General features: G+C 51.1%; 1 protein-coding gene across 1 annotated transcript; it reads left to right on the top strand.

Moving 5' to 3' along the window:
* Window positions 1–10,495: 10,495 nt before the first annotated feature.
* LOC107531077 (putative DBH-like monooxygenase protein 2) lies at window positions 10,496–17,897 on the top strand. The gene is made up of 13 exons (XM_016205055.2): window positions 10,496–10,783; window positions 11,868–12,014; window positions 12,522–12,683; window positions 12,924–13,007; window positions 13,764–13,931; window positions 14,090–14,192; window positions 14,352–14,518; window positions 14,844–14,935; window positions 15,196–15,292; window positions 15,422–15,481; window positions 16,571–16,701; window positions 17,235–17,349; window positions 17,655–17,897. The coding sequence occupies exons 1-13, from the start codon at window positions 10,496–10,498 to the stop codon at window positions 17,895–17,897; spliced, it is 1,857 nt and encodes a 618-aa protein (XP_016060541.2).
* The last annotated feature ends 981 nt before the right edge of the window (window positions 17,898–18,878 follow it).

An 18,878-nucleotide genomic window follows, 5' to 3' on the forward strand; every position in this document is an offset into this window, starting at 1 on the left:
GAAAGAGAATAAGTAGATATATTGATTGAATTTCTGTCTCCTGAGAAAATTTCTTTTGTCTTTCCTTCAGGGCATCCCTCGGAGGGGTTTTAATATCACAGAAGTACAATACAGTTGGTACCAATATGTTAAACAGAACCACGCATAAACGGGGTGAAGTCTTTTCTCCCTCAGTGAACTATAAATGGAGAAACCTCTGAGGTCATAAGTGTGGAGTGAGAAAAGATGGGCCCAGAGCAGTTGCTTATGCAACTTATTTGGAGTTTCAGGGCCTAATTTGCCTCTGTTCTAATTTATGCTTCTAGTGGAAGATGGAATACTGCAGAGCATCTCCAAGTTAATGACAGAGTCAGATAGCCGCACCTAGGGCAAGTTTCATGGCCAACTGGTGATGGGGAGTTAGGCATTTAGTCTCCACCAGACCATAGCAGCAAACCAGAGGCTATTTCCCAAAAAGGAGAAGGGAGCATAACTTTGCTACCACGTTTAAGGATTTCTGTTTTGATGTTCTTTCTTTTTTTAATTTTTTAATATGTTTTTTAATTGATTTCAGAGTGAAGGAGAGGGAGAGATAGAAACATCAATCAGCTGCCTCCTGCACGCCCCCTACTGGGATCAAGCCTGCAACTCAGGCATGTGCCCTGACCAGGAACAGAACCGGCGACCTCCTGGTACATGGGATGACACTCAACCAACTGAGCCATACTGGCCAGGCTGGTTTGATTTTCTTATTAGACTTTGCCATAAGCTTCATTTAGTATGCTTCTAGCACCATTGGATCTGCAGAGTTTAAACCCAAGAAACAGCCAATTGCACTTCAACCTGTGCTGGCCAGATAGACTTTTCTGACTTACTCTCATCATAAACTAGCAATTTTCTAGATCATTCATTAAATAGCTCAGAGCACGATATCCTAATAAGATATCTTATAAAATATCTTATAAGATATCTCTATAAAATTTAGAGGCCTTCAGGCATTGTTCTTAATAGCAGAGAGCACAAGGTACAACATGTTCGTTTCAGTGGCAGAACCGACACAAGTTTCACTGTAGAAGCAGGTGACAGTATTTTCACTGGTCACATCGCCTACTGACCAGCACGTATCTGTCTTTCCAAGTCATCCAGGAAACCTGCTACTTCCTGTCACCTAGTCCTATCAACATAATACCATCAGTTTAACAGACCAGTATGGAGCCCTTTGAGGTCGTCAAGTTCAAGGCCAGAGCAATGGTGATTGCCTGAGCATGGAGGTAAAAACCTACGGCTGTCCCTGCCGAATGAAAGCTATTTAATCCTGAGTTTCTCAAAGACAATGTACAAAATACACTTGCTAGATGAGCAGTTGTATACAAGTGTGAATGGTTGCATTTGCTCTAGTAAGGAGGCTACATATGGAACAGGAACTATAATTGTTACTATCTAATTACACTATCATCAACCACTATCATTCCTCATTCCTCTTTTGGCTTGGCCATGCTGAAGAACTGAATGGGATTATAATAGAAATTGTCAGCCAGCATACTTCAAGTCTGTGTCACTAGTTCCGATCTTCTCAATGCGCTAATGTTTCAGATTTATAATGGGAAATCCCACCAATTTTCTCTTAGCCCTTCCTCCGGCAAAACCGCTCACTTCACAGGCCAGGCAGGGCCTGTAATAGTTGTAGAGTTTCTACCAGTTATAGAAAAAATTATACCCCTTCCCCCAGCCAAACACACACACAGCGTACACAAGAAATAGGGGGAAAATTCTAGGAAGACTTAGGTTAAAAATCTATTTATTCCCTAATTTCTATAAACCCCACTCTGATCAAAGTATAGCATGGGTGAGTCTCCCCAAGACCACTACCACCACCACCACCACCACCACCACCACCAATTAGTACTAATTCCAATCCAGGATCTCTCAAAAAAATTAGCTATGTTCTTGTTCCTAAAGCACAAGTCACCAAGTTAAAACCCAGATCACTTTTGTATAGGCCAGAAGGAAGACTCTCAATGTTAGAACATGGTCCATTCTCTAGGGCACCCCAGCAGGCTCCCCTTTGTTCAAGGGGCAAAGAATCAGTTCATATAACAACAGGTTTGTTGACTCACATCAGTCCACTATTTTCAAATATGTCAGGTTATATAAATATGATGGAATCCACTACTCAATATTCTGAATGGTGGGATAAGTCTTTCTAATTTTAACATGTAGCATTGGGAATCTGGATGTTGCCACATATCTAAGTCATATTCTCTACCAGCTCTTTCAGTAACTTTGCTAGAAATTTCCCTCTCCACCTGCCATACTTCTTTATCTCTCTCAATTTATCTGTTCAGAATTTATGTGAGAAAATAGGTGTATCATTCATTAGCCTCCTCAAATCCTAACGACATTAGGTTAGGACTTGGAGAGCATGTTGTCCCATTGGGTAAGGGGATACCCCCTACCTAGAACCACCATTCTCAAGGCCAAAAAGCTAGGATCCTGAAACTTTATCAGTTTGTACTTAACAGGCCCCCATCAGGGCACTGTGGATGTTTACATAAGTTCAAGAGACTTGCGTGGATCCTGAAGCCCTAATAATTATTAACCCATTATGAACTGGCCTTTCCCCGGGTCCACCTGTATCTAAGCCCTTATGTTGACATTAGACCCACTGCTGCTCTCCTGCTCAGGGGCCCAGAAATGATGGTGTGCAGGCCATAAATACAGGCTGCGCTTCTGCTCTGGGCTCAAGAATCTGAATTATAATAAAGATGTTTGTCCACTTTTCTCTGCCTCTCAGAACTGCAAGTGAAAATCTGAGCTTATGCCTTCTGCTCTCCAAGCACCTTCAAAATGAAAGAATAAGAAAGGAAAGAAGAGGGGTAAAATTTGGAGGAAGTAAAGGGGAAGAAGCATGTCTTATATGTCTTGAAAGTCACACCATATCTAGCAAAGTGCTGAAAATTGAGTAGATAGTCTATAATCCAAACTCTGGGATAACTATGGAGCAGAATCGTATTTACACAATCAGATAATATATTACTTTTCCCTCCAAACAATTAGATTCAATTAGCATAATTCTGTCTGTTGCCATCTGGTCCTGTTGAATCCCAGGTATTTGAAAGTATTGAATGAGAAACTAAAGTTGAACATACTTTGTAATGACATGGGCGAATCACTCTTGTCAACCTGAAGACAGGAGCCTCCCTTCACACAGACAGATATTTCCTATCTGAGTATGATGGGATAACATTGTCCACTCATTCATAAAGCATTGTTTGTTAATTATTATATTGAATGCTAACTGTAATTGAAAAAACAAAATAAAATTTAAAAAGCAAAGCATTCTCAGATTGGATCGCAAAGCAAAATCCAACTATAAGCAATGAATTAAAAGATAGGTCGGTCACAACAACAAAAAGCAATGTTTGAACCCTAGCCTTTGTCAGTCTAGGGGGGCTAGTTTAAGTACCATGGAACCAAGGGCCTGGGCAATGGCATTCAGGCACAGTTCATGGCACAAGTGAGCGGAATTGCATCCGGGAAGTCTCCCTGTAGGTCTGAGGGACTGAGGTAAAAGGGACCTCGTCAGAGCAATGGTGTTTTTCCACCATTCCATCCCGAGAGGCTCAGATTTCATTGTTTCGAGAGCTACCAGCAGAGAGCCTCAACTTACCTTTAAAAGCAGTTGCCCAGGGCCTCTCTGGCCTGCCTCTTGGTGGCCAAGGACCTCCCGGTGACTGTGTTCTCAAACAGAGGTCCCTTTCCCGAGGAATGAGAGGACCCAGGTGTCAAAATGTCCCCAGGGCTCTGGCTGGAGTCTAGACGCCCTACCCCCCCCCCCCCCCCCCCCCCCCCCCCCCCCCCGCCGCCTTCCTCTAGAGCTGGGCAGGCAGATGTTCCCCACAGCGCCTGAGACGGGGCTGGGAGAGGACCAGCGCCTGTGGCTGACCGCAGGCCCTGCCTGGGCAGAGAACTGTGGGCAGATGGCGCCCCCTGATGGAGAAAACTCCCCTCTACACAAGCGCTGAGGAAAGAGCCTGCCCGCCCCTGGGCACCACGACCACCCACCCCACCCTCAGAGGCTGAGCTGCCCCTGAAATGCCTGCTCTTCACTCCCACCTGGCACCCCAGTTGCCTGCTCACCTGGGGTGGCGAAGGTCCGAGCTGGAAGCAGGGCTCGGCCACCGCAGCCTGGCTGCCTCCTGTGTGCGGAGCCTGGGAAGCTGGGCCTCTTGGAGGCCGCATTTCTCAGCCGGGGTTCCTGGGTGTTGGCCGGGGTCTGGCCTCCCAGCCCCGCCGGCGCTCTGCTCCACGTGCAGACCGGCTCTGAGCCCTGACTTCTGGAAAGGTGAGTGTTGGGTTAGCCCTCCACGGTGGATGGCAGATCCGGGTCCTTGCCAGGTCAGGCCCTCTCTGAGGATCTCTCTTAAAAAGATCAACCTGAGATGGGCGTGTGAGAAGCCGAGGTGGTGGTGAGCACTGAGAGTGGGGATCTACTGGGAAAAGCTGGTGTTTGCTTACTCCAGGCCTTGGGGGGTGGGGCACAGATGAGACAATTATTCTGAGCGCCCAGAATTCCTCCAGGTTTCTTTCCAGCACCCTTGGGGGCGTGCAGACTGCTATTAAAAGGCAATGTGCCTTTTCTGGATGCAGACTGTGTGCACGGGAGCTAATGCTAATTAAGTGCTTCCTGTGTACCTACGTCTTCCACTAAAGGCTTCACCCGACCTGGGATGTTTAATCCTCGGGGGCCCTCTGAGCTGGGGAGAGTGTCTGCACTTTACAGACACAGAAACTACATTCCAGGCAGATGCAGTCTCCCCGCAGCTCGCAGCTCCCAGGTGGCGGAGTCAAGGTCTGCAGGTGGCCCCAGGCCCCTGGCCCCTCACTGCGCTATGCAGGCAGAGTCCACTAGAAGGGAGGATGTGGGGCGGGGATCTGCAGGCTCGGGGGACTGCCAGGCAGAGGAGGAGCTTGTTCCGTGGGTGGGAACCGGGCGCAGTTTTTATACACTGGGCCAAGGAGGCTTTCTCACTGTGTCTTTGCTGCAGGTGCAGTACAGCGTTCTGCCCTGGGTCACATTGGCCACCTGCAGCTTCAGCTCTGTGTCATTGACCCGCGTGGCCTGGTAATCCGCTCCAGGAAGGGATATGACCTCCTTGTCCCCAGAAAACCGCAGAGTGGCCAGGATCTGGAGCTGCCCTTGGAGATCCTGTTGGTACCAGCTCATCCAGGGGTACTGGGTGTCCCTCAGGAAGCATTGCAGGGTCTCAGCCTGTCCACGACGTATAAGGGCCCACCTGGGACTCTGATCCACTAAGTTCGAAGTGGCACCTGAAACACATGGGCAGGGCAGGCTGGAGGTACTGGCGGTGGAGGTCACCCCAGAAATAACTAGGACAGCCAAATCCTGAAGAGGGGGTCCCACGAGCAGTGCCCATAGGAGACAGCTGGGAACAGAAAGGGTATTTTCTCGGGGCAAGAGGCTACGCCCGGGAGGATCTGGGCAAGGCTGGGATGGGGGAACAAAATTTTCTGTGCCTCCTGGTGCCCCAGTACCCCATCCCTCCTGCCCCCCTTCAACCCACTGAGCGGCTTTCTCTGCCTGGCATCTGACCTGTCCTCACGGCAGCCATGAGCACCCAGCCCCACAGAAGGCAAAGAGGTGCCATTCCCCGGCCCCCCAGCTCCTCTCCAGCAGGGCAGTGGGACGGGCGAGAGAGAAGGGCCCTGGCCTGCAAGGCAGCAATTCGTGGCTGACACTCTCCGGGCCTGACACTCAGAAGGGAGTGAGTGGCTTTTCCGGGGAACACCACCTTGTCTCATCTTCTCACGGAGGCTCAAACCTCACCCCGGAGAGCGTTTCCTGTTTCCTGGGTGCGAACCCCACTCCCACGCATACATGCACAGTCCCCAGTCACGGGGAGCCTTCACCGACTGGCCCCGCACCCTCCCGTGTCCCAGAGTGGCCTAGAACTTGCTTCCCAATTGTGCCTCAACTCTTTCCAAGGGATTAAACTATCTCCATGCAACCAGAGGATCCTTGTAGATGGCACTGGGACCTCTCTCCTCCCCCACGTGCTTCCCATATGGGCAGAAACTGCTGCAAGACCACACTGGGCCGCAGACAAGGGAAGCTCATCTCCAATTCCTTGTTTCCCTCAGTAAGGGCTAATATACACTCAACATCAGAGCTCAATTCTCCTGGTTAGCCCTGGCCAGTTTGGCTCAGCGGCTAGAGTGCCGGCCCTTGGACTGAGGGTCCTGGGTTCTAATCGAGCCAAGGGCATGTACCTCTGTTGCAGGTTCAATCTCCAGCCCCTGTCAGGGTGACTGCAGGAGGTAGCCAACCCTGATGTGTGTCTCTCACATTGATATTTTCTCTCTCTCTCTCTCCCTTCCACTCTCTCTGAAAAGCAATGGAAAAATATCCCAGGGGGGGGAATAAAAAAAAAAAAATTCTCCCAGTTAAAAATAAGGAAAGAAACTTCGCTCCCCTTCATTTTCTGAGAGCATTTACTTTAGAAAAACATATAAATTCTTTCTCTCTCTTTGAAATGTATGTAAATCTTTTGAAAAGTTAAGCAGGTCTTGCCAGGGTTAAGACCTACAGGCATCCCTTTGAAATAGAAACTATCCAGGAAGATGAGCCTAAACTTAATTCAGAGAAGATGCCTCACACCCAGCTGCAAATGACTCCCTGTCAGAGAGATTTGCAAGTTTATTTTTCCTTTGGCTAAAGCCAATTAGCAAACACAGAGGGACACCACAGTTACCATAAACCAGCTGCTTATATTGGGTAGAAGGACAAAGATTACATGGGAAAGTAGGAATTATAGGCATGGGGAAGTAGGCAAGGTGGGCTGGGGGTTGAAAAGGGCTCTACGGGACAGTGACTCCTCAGGGACCAGATTACAGGCAAGGTAGGCTGGGGCTACAACGGGCAGGTGCTCCGGGATTCCATTGTTTCAGTGCTTTTTCTAATTAGAACAGAATAATCACAGTTAACAGAACATGATTAATATTTCTTATAATTATAGCTAACAATCACAGTTAACAGAGCATGATCAGCATCTCTCCCCTAACAATTTCCCAGATCATTGGTTTCCAAACTTTCTGAAAAACATGGCCTCTTAATGTCAAAAAGTTAGGAGAACTTGCGATTTTAATCTCTGTGGATGACTAAGTGACAGATGGTTAGAGAAAGAAAAACTATTATTAATTCTATCTTATTTTAATTGAATTTGAAATTTGCCATTGAATAAAAGTCCGCTTTACAAAGTGCTTACTCTGTACCAAGTTTACTCTAAGAACTTTTCATGTATGAATCCATTTATTCCTAGGAAATAGCTTTCATTATTATCTCCATCTTACAGATGGAGAAACTGAGGCCCAAGCTCACGCCGCTAGGTAATATTGGAATAAATGCTCATATACCATTCAACCCTGTCTCTGCTTAATTGACTCAAGTGGTGACAGGCAGCCCGGACCCATTGCCCAGTTTCAAAATTAGATTTAAAATAAGTCCCCATATCTACCATCTCTCCAACCTCAGCATTTTACAGACAGTGGGATGGCAGAGACACAGGGGTTTAGCTTTGCTATTTCAAGACTTGAAACTGCGCGATATTCAAGTCTGTGTTCCATGGAGTGTGGGTCTGTCCATCACAGACACCCGATAAATGAAGAAGGAAATCAGAGCAGGGCAAGTCTGCAGGCCTACGTCCCTGGAGAGTCCCTGTATCAGGGCCCAGCAGTGGCTGGCATCTGGGATTTGCACCTCCCAGATTGGCTATTTTTTTTTTTTAATCTTCTGGAGTTTTAATCCCAAAGACAACAATAGGGTTTCCCTTGATTTCAACAAAGAATCCATTTGGTGGCAGCATAATACTGTTTATAATTCCCTTGGCTTGCTAACTTCCAAGCTGTGTTTGGTTCTAAAAAAAAAAAAAAATACAGATTTTCATTCTGTACAATTTTCTGTACAAAGCGACTTCACTGATGTTTTTTGTTATCACATTTCAAAATTGCACAATCTGTGCACAAGATGTCACTTGCACTACCCACTAAGTACTAATGCGCTGATTCACATTTGCCTTTTGTTCTGTTACCTGCTCCCACCTCCTTACCCCAGAGAGGGGGAGGGATGAAGCTCCAGGAGCAGGGCCCAAATCACACGTTCTGAATGCCAGGAAAATGCACCCGAGAGAGGTGTCCTCGCTCCAGCAAGCCCTGGGCATTGAGTTCTGAGCTTTGCCTGTGGAGGGAGTCACTCTGGGGATGAGCTGGTAAAAGGACAGGGGGCTGGCAGGAGAGTGTAGCTGGGGACAAAGGAAGAAAGGAAGATAAAGGCCCCCTGGGAAGCCGGCCGGGCCAGGAGCCGGCCCCCTGGGTCACAGCGGCTGACTCCAGCTCCTTCCCTGACCGGCCTCCTCGCTGCCCAGATCGCAGGATAAGGGCCCCTGGGCACGTCTCGGTTTACAGAGCTTCTGTCCTACGTCCCTGCCGCCTCCGCCCTTTGCCTAATCCCAGAGTGTGATAGGGATCGGAGTGTCTCTGACACTCCTGTTATCTCCTCCCTGAATTCCTGCTCCTCAAGGTCGTTACCTCCCCAGGCTCCTCCTCTGGTCTTGGCCTGGCTCCCGTCCTGGGCCAAGGTAAGCCTCTTCCTTCCAGATGGCTGCCTAGCTCCCTACCTTCTCCCACGCTCAGAGTCGGGCATTATGGTTGCCCCCCCAGGAAATGTGTTTTTTCTCCCCCACCACACACCAACTACTACTCAGGTGCTCATTGCAGCTGCAAACAACCTCAGCATCTCTGAAGAACTCAGAAGGCACTGAGGAGAATATGCAGGCTCTGAGCGGAGGCCTAAACAGGTGCTCCGGGTCCTGCCCGCCCCGTCTGGGAAGACATGTGGTCCAGTTTCTGTGCTGGGAGAGGATCTCTGGATCCATGTCTTTGTTAATTTTTATGAGCCTCTCTTTGTCTAATGGAGGAAGGACACGAGGGGAGGGGGGAGTTCATGAAGTAGTTTCCAACTTCAGATTAGCTGTGTCCAACCCTGGGAGGAAAGAGCTTTGGAGTTAGGGTGCGACTTTGGTCCCCTCCCAAGCAGCTGTCAGCGATGACACCAACTCCATCCAGGAATGAGCGATGGTGGAAATACCTGGAGGGGGCTTGTGCCCTGTGGGTGCCTGTGACTTAAGGGGGTGTGGGAGAGAGCACTGGCCTGGAGGCAGGGCCCGCGTCCTGGGTTAGCTCCGCCTGGCAGTGACCAGGCGCAGGCACTACTCTTGCTACCCTTGGTGTTCCTGTATTCTCATCTAAAAATTACATGGATTGGAAATTTTGGAAAGTTTAGTGGACCTAATATCCCTTTTCACTCTTGTATTCTAATATTCTAACATCCCTTCTGGCATTTTACCATTTGCACAGTACCCATGGGGACAGATGCAAGCTTCCAGTGAAAGTCCCCAAAGGTGACTTCTCTGAAAGCAGTTCCTGGGAGGAAAGATAGAGCCAAAACCTCTCAAAGGCGAGTTCCAGTTTATCCCCCCCCCCCCGTGTCCCCCCCCCCCGCGCCCCGCTCCTGCCCAGGAATGCCAGAAACTCAAAGCTGCCCGACTCGCCCACCCGAAAGCTGATTATGGCTCCTCCACATCTCCCTGTCCTTCCTGGGATTAGCGCTAAGACTCCCCCGGAGACGGGAATCACGGCCTCCCCCTGACCCCCCAACAACGTCTGTCTCTCCTTCCTGCTGGACCCAGACCAGAGGCTGACAGGCAGGCTCACAGGCACCCCCACCACACCCTTGCTCGTGCCCAGTTCTAAATGCAGAGAAAATAGAAAATACCCATGAGCCCGGCCGGCGTGGCTCAGCGGTTGAGCGTCAACCTAGCATCCAGGAGACCGGGGTTCGATTCCTGGTCAGGGCACAGGTCCGGGTTGCGGGCTCAGTCCCCAGTCGGGGGCGAGCAGGAGGCAGCCGATCGATGACTCTCATCATTGATGTTTCTCTCTTTCACTCTCTCCTCCTCTCTCTGAAATAAAAAAAAAACGTATATGAGAAATGGGGTTGGGGACACGTGCCAGAGGATGGAGGGCTCAGTAAGGACATCCAAGGGTCCAGGAATGGGGGTGAGGGGGGAATAAGGGAGGGGAAGAGAAGGGAGAGGAGAGGAAAGGAGAGGGAAAAACTAACCCCCCTTGGTTCTGCGAGGCCCCCATTGGCAGGGCACCGGCACGGGGTTGGGGTACTAGAGTCTAAAAGATTTACGCCTGAGAATTTCATGCCAGGTCCCAAGTCCAGGGCAAGAGCATCTTTTCTGCACCCTCTCTGGACACCTCACCCCTCCAGGGTTACGTAAGTGGCACCACTCTGAGCCCAGGGCATGATCAGATTAGAAGAGCCCCGGTCTGTCCCTCCCCTATGGCACGGTGCCTGGCACGGGGAGAGCACATATAAGTCCATCCTTGCTGAGTGCTCCCCTGCAGGAGAGGCACCCCGGCCCCAGGAGCCATGGCCTGTGCCCTTCTCCTCGGGCTCCTTCTATTTACGGTCCTGGCAGCCCCCTCCCAAGGCAACCGCCCCAGCCCCACATCTCGCTTACGTTATTCCAGGTTCCTAGATCCTTCCAATGTCGTTTTCCTGCGCTGGGACTTTGACCTTGAGGCCGAGATGATTACTTTTGAGCTCCAGGTCCGAACAGCTGGCTGGGTGGGCTTGGGGGTCACAAATCGCTACACCGTCGTGGGAAGCGATCTGGTGGTTGGAGGTGTCTTGCCTAATGGCAATGTCTATTTCTCGGTAAGTCGGGGGGTGGCTTTCTTCCACGGATGAGGGTCTCTTGCTGGGGTTCTGGTTGGCTCTGAGTCCAGGAAGGATCCACATTTTCCAAACATAAGCAGGCACGTGCCCCGAACACCAGCTGGCAGAAGTGGTCCATTGGAGGGACTCAGTCCACATCTTCCAGGCTGTATGTCCCTGGGTACTAAGGAAGGGACCCACTGGACTGAGAGGGTCCTGTCCCACATACCTGCTAATAGCCCACTCAGTGCAGGTCACTGAGGGGGGAGTCACAGCTCTTCATCCTGAGACACAGTCTTCACCTTCCATTTCCTTTAAGCTCCGTCAGATAGATCACAGCAGCCAGAGAAGCATCCATAGCTTAAAATTGTTACATGTTTTTTTTATTTTTGTTTTTTAAATATATCTTTATTGATTTCAGAGAGAGGAAAGGAGAGGGAGAGAGAGAGATAGAAACATCAATGATGAGAGAGTCATTGATCGAGCCCGCAACCCGGGCATGTGCCCTGACCGGGAATCGAACCCCGATCGCCTGGATCCTAGGCCGACGCTCAGCCGCTGAGCCCCGCCCGGCCGGGCTACAAGTTTTTGAGTAACCGGGCATTGCTCCAAGTCTCTTGCACGTTAAACCTCACAGCATCACTAGGAGGCGGATGATTATGACCCCAATTTACGGATGAAGAAGCGGCTCACCCGTCTCAGCCTCACCCCTCTGCGCTGCACTGACATAGGGAAGTGCCCGTGTTAAGAGCCGCAGGACAGGATGAGTGGCGTGGGGAGCTCAGAGAGAAAGTGAGCTCCCGAGGGTTAGGGATACAGGAATATTAGGGCTGGTGAAGGTGAGATTTGAAACTGAAGTCAACAAAAGTCAGGTGGTACAATTCCCCTCAGACGCTGGCTGTCCCTCTGCCCCAAGGATCCGCCCTCGGTGCCCTGCTCGGCCCTAAGAACAAAGCACATAATAAAGAAGCCCTGGGTTCTGCTAATCTAGCATCTTAGGGGAGCTAAAGGGACACCGGCTGCTCCTAAGTCATGACCACTTGGGGCTCCTGGGTCTTACTCCTTGACATTCATCGGGCCCCAGGACCAGCACCTGGTGGATGAAGACACCCTGGAGGAGGACGGGAGTCAGGATGCTGAGCTGCTGGGGCTGACAGAAGACGACGTCTATACCACCATGCGCTTCTCCAGGCCCTTCCGCTCCTGTGACCCTCACGACCGAGACATTACGGTAAATTAGGGAGGGGAGGAAAGCATTTGAGCACAAACAGCTTTTTCTTCTGGGGAGATATCGTCACCCCCATCCTGGGGTGTCCATGCATCTCAGGTAGCTGGTCACAGTTCCTAGGACCTCTCTCCACCCCAACTGTGCCCCCTCTTAAAAACCACCAGCCCTCTGCAGGGTGACTTCCCACTAATTCAGCGCCCACCCCACTCTCCCCGCCTTCCCCTCTTGAAGCACCCTGTCCGGTTTCACTGAACTTTATAGAGTGTCGTCTACCAGAGGTGGACACAGGCATAGAGACGGCATTAGAGAGGGGATGTGACTTGCTCAACATTTCCAGCAAGTTGGCCTTGGAGGCAGAACTAGGACCTGACTGGCCCTGAGCCCCTAGTCTGAAGCCCTTCCCATCCCACTGTGTAGATGTGAGCAAGGAGCTTGTGTCGGGTTCTGGGTGTGGGTGTGTGCGAAGTGCTGCTCATGGGCACAGCCCCTCAATGCCTGTGGCTCCCCCAGAGTGACACCATGAGGGTGCTGGCCGCCTACGGCCTGGATGACACCCTGAAGCTGGATCGGGAGCGTACTTTTGTCAAGTCCATCTTCCTGCTACAAATAGTCCACCCAGACGATCTTGACGTCCCTGAGGACACCATCATCCATGACTTGGAGATCACTGACGTAAGACCCCTCTATCCTCACCCCCATACTCCTCCAGCCCCCTTCCCATGGTCCTGCTCAATCTACACCCTCTTCTTGTTCCCAGTGCTCACTATGTTCCTAGAATTGAGGTGTCTGTGATTTCCCTCAGTCCCTAGAGGATGGCCTTGAAGTGAACACCCTTCCCCCGCCTGTCCCTTCCCTTGCTTCTCTGGGAGCCTCACTCCCACCCCAGCCCAGCCTCTGTGTGTCTCTCTCCAGTTCCTCATCCCAGAGGATGACACCACATATGCCTGCACCTTCCTCCCTCTCCCCATCGTCAGTAAGAAGCATCACATATACAAGGTACAGTGGCCCAGACGACAGGACACTGTCAAGGAGGTGGAGCAGCTCAGGGGGCACAGCGGACTCAGAGGGGATGGCGTCAGTCAGACAGTTGCTGGGAGGCAGCAGGAGGGAAGAAGCGGGGCTAACGTGGGGCCAGGCCAGGTTTGGTGGACGCGGTGGTTTCGTGAGTTCCTGAGCCCACAGTTATAGCTCCCGGCACTGTTTTATTTGAGCCTCACAATGCAGCCAAGATTTTGACGAAGGCCGTGAACTAAGAAGTGCAAAGAACAAAGTATTAGCCCCAGAATTGCGTTCTTAGCCCAGGAGGAGGTGCTGGCTGGGAGGGACATGGCCAAGGGCTAGAGGGAACTCAAACTTGGTCACCTGATTTTATATTTGGGTGATTCCAATTTTGATCAAATAAATAAAAGCATGATCTTATAATAAGTGGGAAATGTGCGGGAGCCATATTTTCTTTAGAGAAAGAAGCCAACAAGGAGTGGTTACATGCTCAGATATCACGGACTGGCGAGGTTATTGTTCAGGGAAGGGCTGGAGTCCTGGGATGAGCATGCTGTGCCCTCAGGGAGGGGTTTAAAAGGGTGGCGGGTGAGAGGAGTCAGACAGAGTTGAAGGGGAAATAGCAGGTTGGGGAAGAAAAACAGAAGAAGTGGAAGAGCAGGGAATGGGTGTAGTTTTACTTGGGGGAGGGAAATGGGGGGAATAGGGCTTGACATAGACCATCGTGACTGCGCTCTGCCCTCCCCGCACCAGTTTGAGCCCAAGATGGTCCATCGCAACGAGACGATGGTGCATCACATCCTCGTGTACGCCTGTGGCAATGCCAGTGCCCTGCCCACGGGCATCAGCGACTGCTACGGGGCCGACCCCGCCTTCTCGCTCTGCTCCCAGGTCATCGTGGGCTGGGCTGTCGGGGGCACAGTGAGTCCTGTGATGAGAAGATAGGTGGCTCAGGGGTGCATGCTGCCGGGAGCTGAGGTTGCTGGGCCGATGGGAGGCTGGGACACCGAGGAGGTCTGGGATGGGTCCCTGCACTAGCTCCCCGCCCTCCTTGCTGCCCGGCTCCCTCCATCCAACAGAGCTACCAGTTCCCAGATGACGTGGGCATCTCCATTGGGACGCCCCTGGACCCACAGTGGATCCGACTGGAGGTTCATTACAGCAACTTTCACAACCTTCCTGGTGAGCGCCTAGAGCGCTTGGGGAAGAACAGCTGGGCAGGCTGCCTGATGCCTTTAGGGACTGGGAGGGTGTCGGGGAGGCATGCAGGCTTTCCTGGGCCTCTTCCTCCCCATGTCGTGACCGTCCCCTGCCTCCTGTGACTGTCCCTTTCCGCACCAGGTGTGCACGACTCCACGGGGATGCGAATGTACTACACCGCACGGGTGCGCAAGTACGACATGGGGGTCCTGCAGCTGGGCTTCTTCACCTTCCCCATCCACTTCATCCCCCCGGGCGCCGAGTCCTTCCTGTCCTACGGGCTGTGCAAGACGGAGAAGTTTGAAGAGGTGAGGCTGGGAGGGGGACCCTCCCTGAGGGTCCCGGTTCCCCATCACGGGCCTGGGCTGCTCCACAGCACACACAGCCTGAGCCCCATGCTGGGACAATGGCTACAGCCTGGCGCTCAGGAAAGCCGCTAACCTGAGTTATGGAAGGGATGGCAGGCGTCGGGGGGACGGGGCAGGGATTGGACCCAGGGGGGCCCTGTAAAAACTAACGGGGTTCGGATCAGTTATGAGACAAGGTGTCAGGTATTAAGGGCCGAGAATCTAGGGGCGGGCAGGGCAAGATGCGAGCTCCTCACTGACCACAGGCCTCCCGCCCCTGCCACAGGTGAATGGGGCCCCGGTGCCTGGCATCCAGGTGTATGGCTACCTGCTCCACACCCACCTGGCCGGGCGGGCCCTGCAGGCCGTGCAGTACAGGTAGGGGGGCTGGATTCACGGCTTTCCCTTGTGCGGGTGGGAATAAATCTTAGAAACAGGTACTGATTCTGCAGCAGAAGGTTGGGAGTTGAGGAGGAGCCAGAATTATCCCCAGAGCAGAGATGCCTGGAGGAAGACTGTGGAAAGAGGAGCTTTCTTGTTTTATGGACAATCTGTACCCACAGAGAGGCCCCCACGCATGGCTTCTTTATTGATAGACACCCTCCCCACTTCATCTCTCTCCTTCTCTCTCCTTCTAGAAATGGAACACAACTCCGAACAATCTGTAAAGATGACTCCTACGACTTCAATCTGCAGGAGACGCGAGATTTACCTCATCGCGTGGAGATCAAGCCGGTGGGAGCCTGGGGGAGGCACAGCTGGAGTCGGGGACAGGCAGGCTCATTGCTGTTGGCCAGGAGAGTTCTCAGGCTGGTCTAGTCCCTCTGTGTCTTACTTTTGGCCTTTGTGTTTCACTCTAAATAGGGAGATGAACTGCTGATAGAGTGTCACTACCAGACACTGGACCGAGACTCCTTGACTTTTGTAAGTAGCTCTCTCTGGACCAGAGTCACCATGACAGTAGCCTTGGAATACAGCCCCATCCTTGGCCTTGGTTATTAAGTGACTGATTATTTCAGCTGAATCCCCCACATTCTGCAATGGTATTGCCCATTCACTTGGGGCTCTTCATGTTCTCACACCCCAGTGATTGCAGGATGAGGACAAGGATTCCCTACTTTCTTTGGCAGTGACCCACTAAGACCAACCATGGAGAGTTAGCCTGTTATCACGACTAAGATCATGGACTCCGGGGCCTCATTGCCTGGGTTTGAATGCCAACACAATCATTAGTACCTCTCTAACCTTAGACAAGTTACTCAAGCTTTTCGTGTCTCAGTTTTCTAATTCATAAAAGAATCAATGATACTATCTATTGCATAAGTGTTGTGAGAGTTGATTAATAGATGTAAGACATCTAGGTCATTGTCCGACTTGTAGCAGATGCTCAATTAGAGTCAGCTATTGTTATTGTGGTCACAAGGAACCCCACCCATATTGTGTGTCAGGAATTGTTCCACGCTTGTCAGATTCAAAAGGAGATGCTTGCTAAGGAGGAAGAAAACACAGCCTTTGAAAGGATTCTAATACAAGGTACAAAGTGCTGTGCATCAGTAAAGTAGAATGGAGATAATGCGCTAGGGGGATTCACAGGGAAAACCATGAGGTCTTCCTACAGTGAAGAGGACATGTGACATATTTGTGTGGGTCTTTTAGATGTACAATGGGGAATTCTGGAGAAGCTTCCAAGGAAGTGGCCTCTTTTTTATTAAAAAAAATTAATATCTTGTCTTATCTTCTCAAACCAAGACAATGGCAGTGGAAATATAGAAGATGGGGAAGATATGTGGGATAATTCTTTGGCATCAATAACTGTCCACCAATTGGAAATAGAGGAAGAGGAAGGAAGAGGGGCGATGAGGTGTGGTAAGCAAGGATCAGCAAGCTGGCTGGAGGTTAAGGGGAAAGGAAAACAGCTTCATTGGTAGAATGACCGCCTAAACCAGTTCTGTCTGCCTCGTTCTCTCTGCATGCCTTTTATCTCTGACCCTTCATCTGTCCCCTCTTCTCTAGGGGGGTCCCAGCACCATTAATGAGATGTGCCTCATCTTCCTCTTCTACTATCCCCGGAACAACATCTCCAGCTGCATGGGGTACCCTGACATCATCTATGTGGCCCATGAGCTGGGGGAGGAGGCATCAGAGTGAGTCATCCTGGACCATAAGACCCTCAAGTGTGACCTCTAGAAGCATGGTTACTTGTGCCCAAATTCTCTGTCTGCCCTTTTCTCCTGCACTACCTCATTCAGTCAGACTGTGTTTACTTGCAGGTAGTGGCCCTTCATTAGTTGGGGGTAAGGGTCCCCTCTGAGATTCCTTTCCAAGAATGCACATCTGTGCAGACGCATCCCATTTCACAAACAATTTTAGGGCACTTACAGGTTCCCTGGAGTCACTGCAGCAACATCTTTGGACTTCCTTGCCTCAGATTAAGAATCACTTCTTTACAGAGTACGAACTTTCCCTTTGGCACTCTTAAAAAATTCTCACCTCTGGGTTCTGCTATTTCTCCTGCCATACTCATGATCGTCTCACTGATTTGTAAGACATTCCTTACAGTTTATGTCAACATGTAACTGATGCTCACAAAAGTGAGGGTATTTCAAACATGTTTTGTCAAAGCTTTAAGTCAACCCTGAACTCTTGTCTGCCCCCCAACTTGCCCCCACCTCCTCAGTTCCATGGAGGGCATTATGGCCATGAACAATGTTGAGTGGACCCCAGAGAGCATTAAGAAGGCTGAGAAAGCCTGCAAGGAGGCCCAGCAGACTGTGATCATAAAGACCATTGACGTGAGTGTCCCAGGAGACACCACCCTCTCAGGGTTAAGGATGGAGGGGTATGGGTGGTGTTGGGGGAAGCCAGGAACAGAGAAGAATGAAGGAGGTGAATGACAATGGTAGGAACACTGGGTCAGGGAAAGAGAGGCTGGGGAAGCAGAAAGTTGGGCTGAGGCAGCTCCGGGTTGGGGGCGGGACTGGGGTCTCCCAGTTAGCCTGTGAGGCTGCAAGGGCTGGAGATAAGCAAGTAAGGACTGAAGGAAGGAAAAAAGGTAAAGAGGCTTCCACCTTCCCCCATTTTATTCCCTCTCCTGTAGGAGATAGTGGAAAACACAACAGGCTGGATTCCGGAAATCAACCCTACGCCTCGGCAGCCCTGCTTGGAGTCATGGGGAGGCAAAGTGGAGCCCCAGGACCAGGCCCCTGCAGGCTTCAGGGCCGCACCAATGGCTCTCTCAGCCTCAGGCACTGCTACCCCAAGGTGCTTCTCCCTGGCTGCTTTCTTGCTTGGGCAGGGGGCCATCTGTTGGCTCCTTGCCACCCTGCAGGCTGGAATCTGACATCATCTCCTCACATCAGATACCCAAGCCCCTCTCTGCTCAGTCCCCTGGTCATCAAATGCAGATACTCCCCTCTGCTTTGGGTCCCAGAAAGTCCCCCAGCTGTGTCCCTTCCCATGGCCCAGGCCTGGGCTCTGCAATACTCCATAAAGGCTCTTCCATGACCAGCTATGCAATTCATCCTTGAAAGCTTCAGAATCACCAGTGGGACCACAGGTTTTCTGACAAAATCTGGATCCAAGGTTGGGTGTAAGATAGTGGATCACTGAGAAGTCTGATGGTCCAGCTCACTCAAGGGGATGCCGCGTAGGGAGGAGGGGGCTTGAATGCAGACGGAGAGCCCTGGGAATCCTCCTCCTCCCATGCAGGCCCCGGAGGGGGTTCCTGTTTCTTCTGAGATTTTTGTTCAACCCTCCCCATGGGGGAGAGGCAGAAAGCCACATGTGTGATATATGATAGAGAGGCTGTGTTTATAAGGGACAAAGCTTAAAGCATCAGATTAAATAGAACTAAACCTGCTTCCTAGTAACATCTCTTTCCTTTGAGCCTTGGTCCAGAAGAGGCAGCTGGGAGGTCTCTTGAATTGCTCAGTAAAAGGCATCCAGAGGGCATTAGAGGACCTGGTTGCCCCAAATGCCACATATAATGCGATCCTTGCTCTCCTCACAGTGCTTCTACTGCTGGATAATCTTTATTTATCCCATCAAATGTCACATTCTCAACACTCAAATCACCAGGTGTGAAGAGTCTTAGCTGGCCAAGACTGGGCACTGAGAAAAGGTCAAGCGCAAGGTGGAGAGAGGTAGTCCTTTGCTCTGGAGCCCAGGACATGTCGAGGAGGTTCATAGGGACAGAGCCTGCACTTTGCAACCACAGTTGACAGGCCTGTGGTGGTGGCTGCTCTGAGAGCTTCCTGGGACATTCTGTCTTCTAAGTTTGAGAAGCTCTATGCCGCCCTATGTTCTAGCTTTAACGCTGCTG

Source organism: Miniopterus natalensis, chromosome 10 (genome assembly GCF_054644295.1).
Source record: "Miniopterus natalensis isolate mMinNat1 chromosome 10, mMinNat1.hap1, whole genome shotgun sequence".
Taxonomy (NCBI): domain Eukaryota; kingdom Metazoa; phylum Chordata; class Mammalia; order Chiroptera; family Miniopteridae; genus Miniopterus; species Miniopterus natalensis.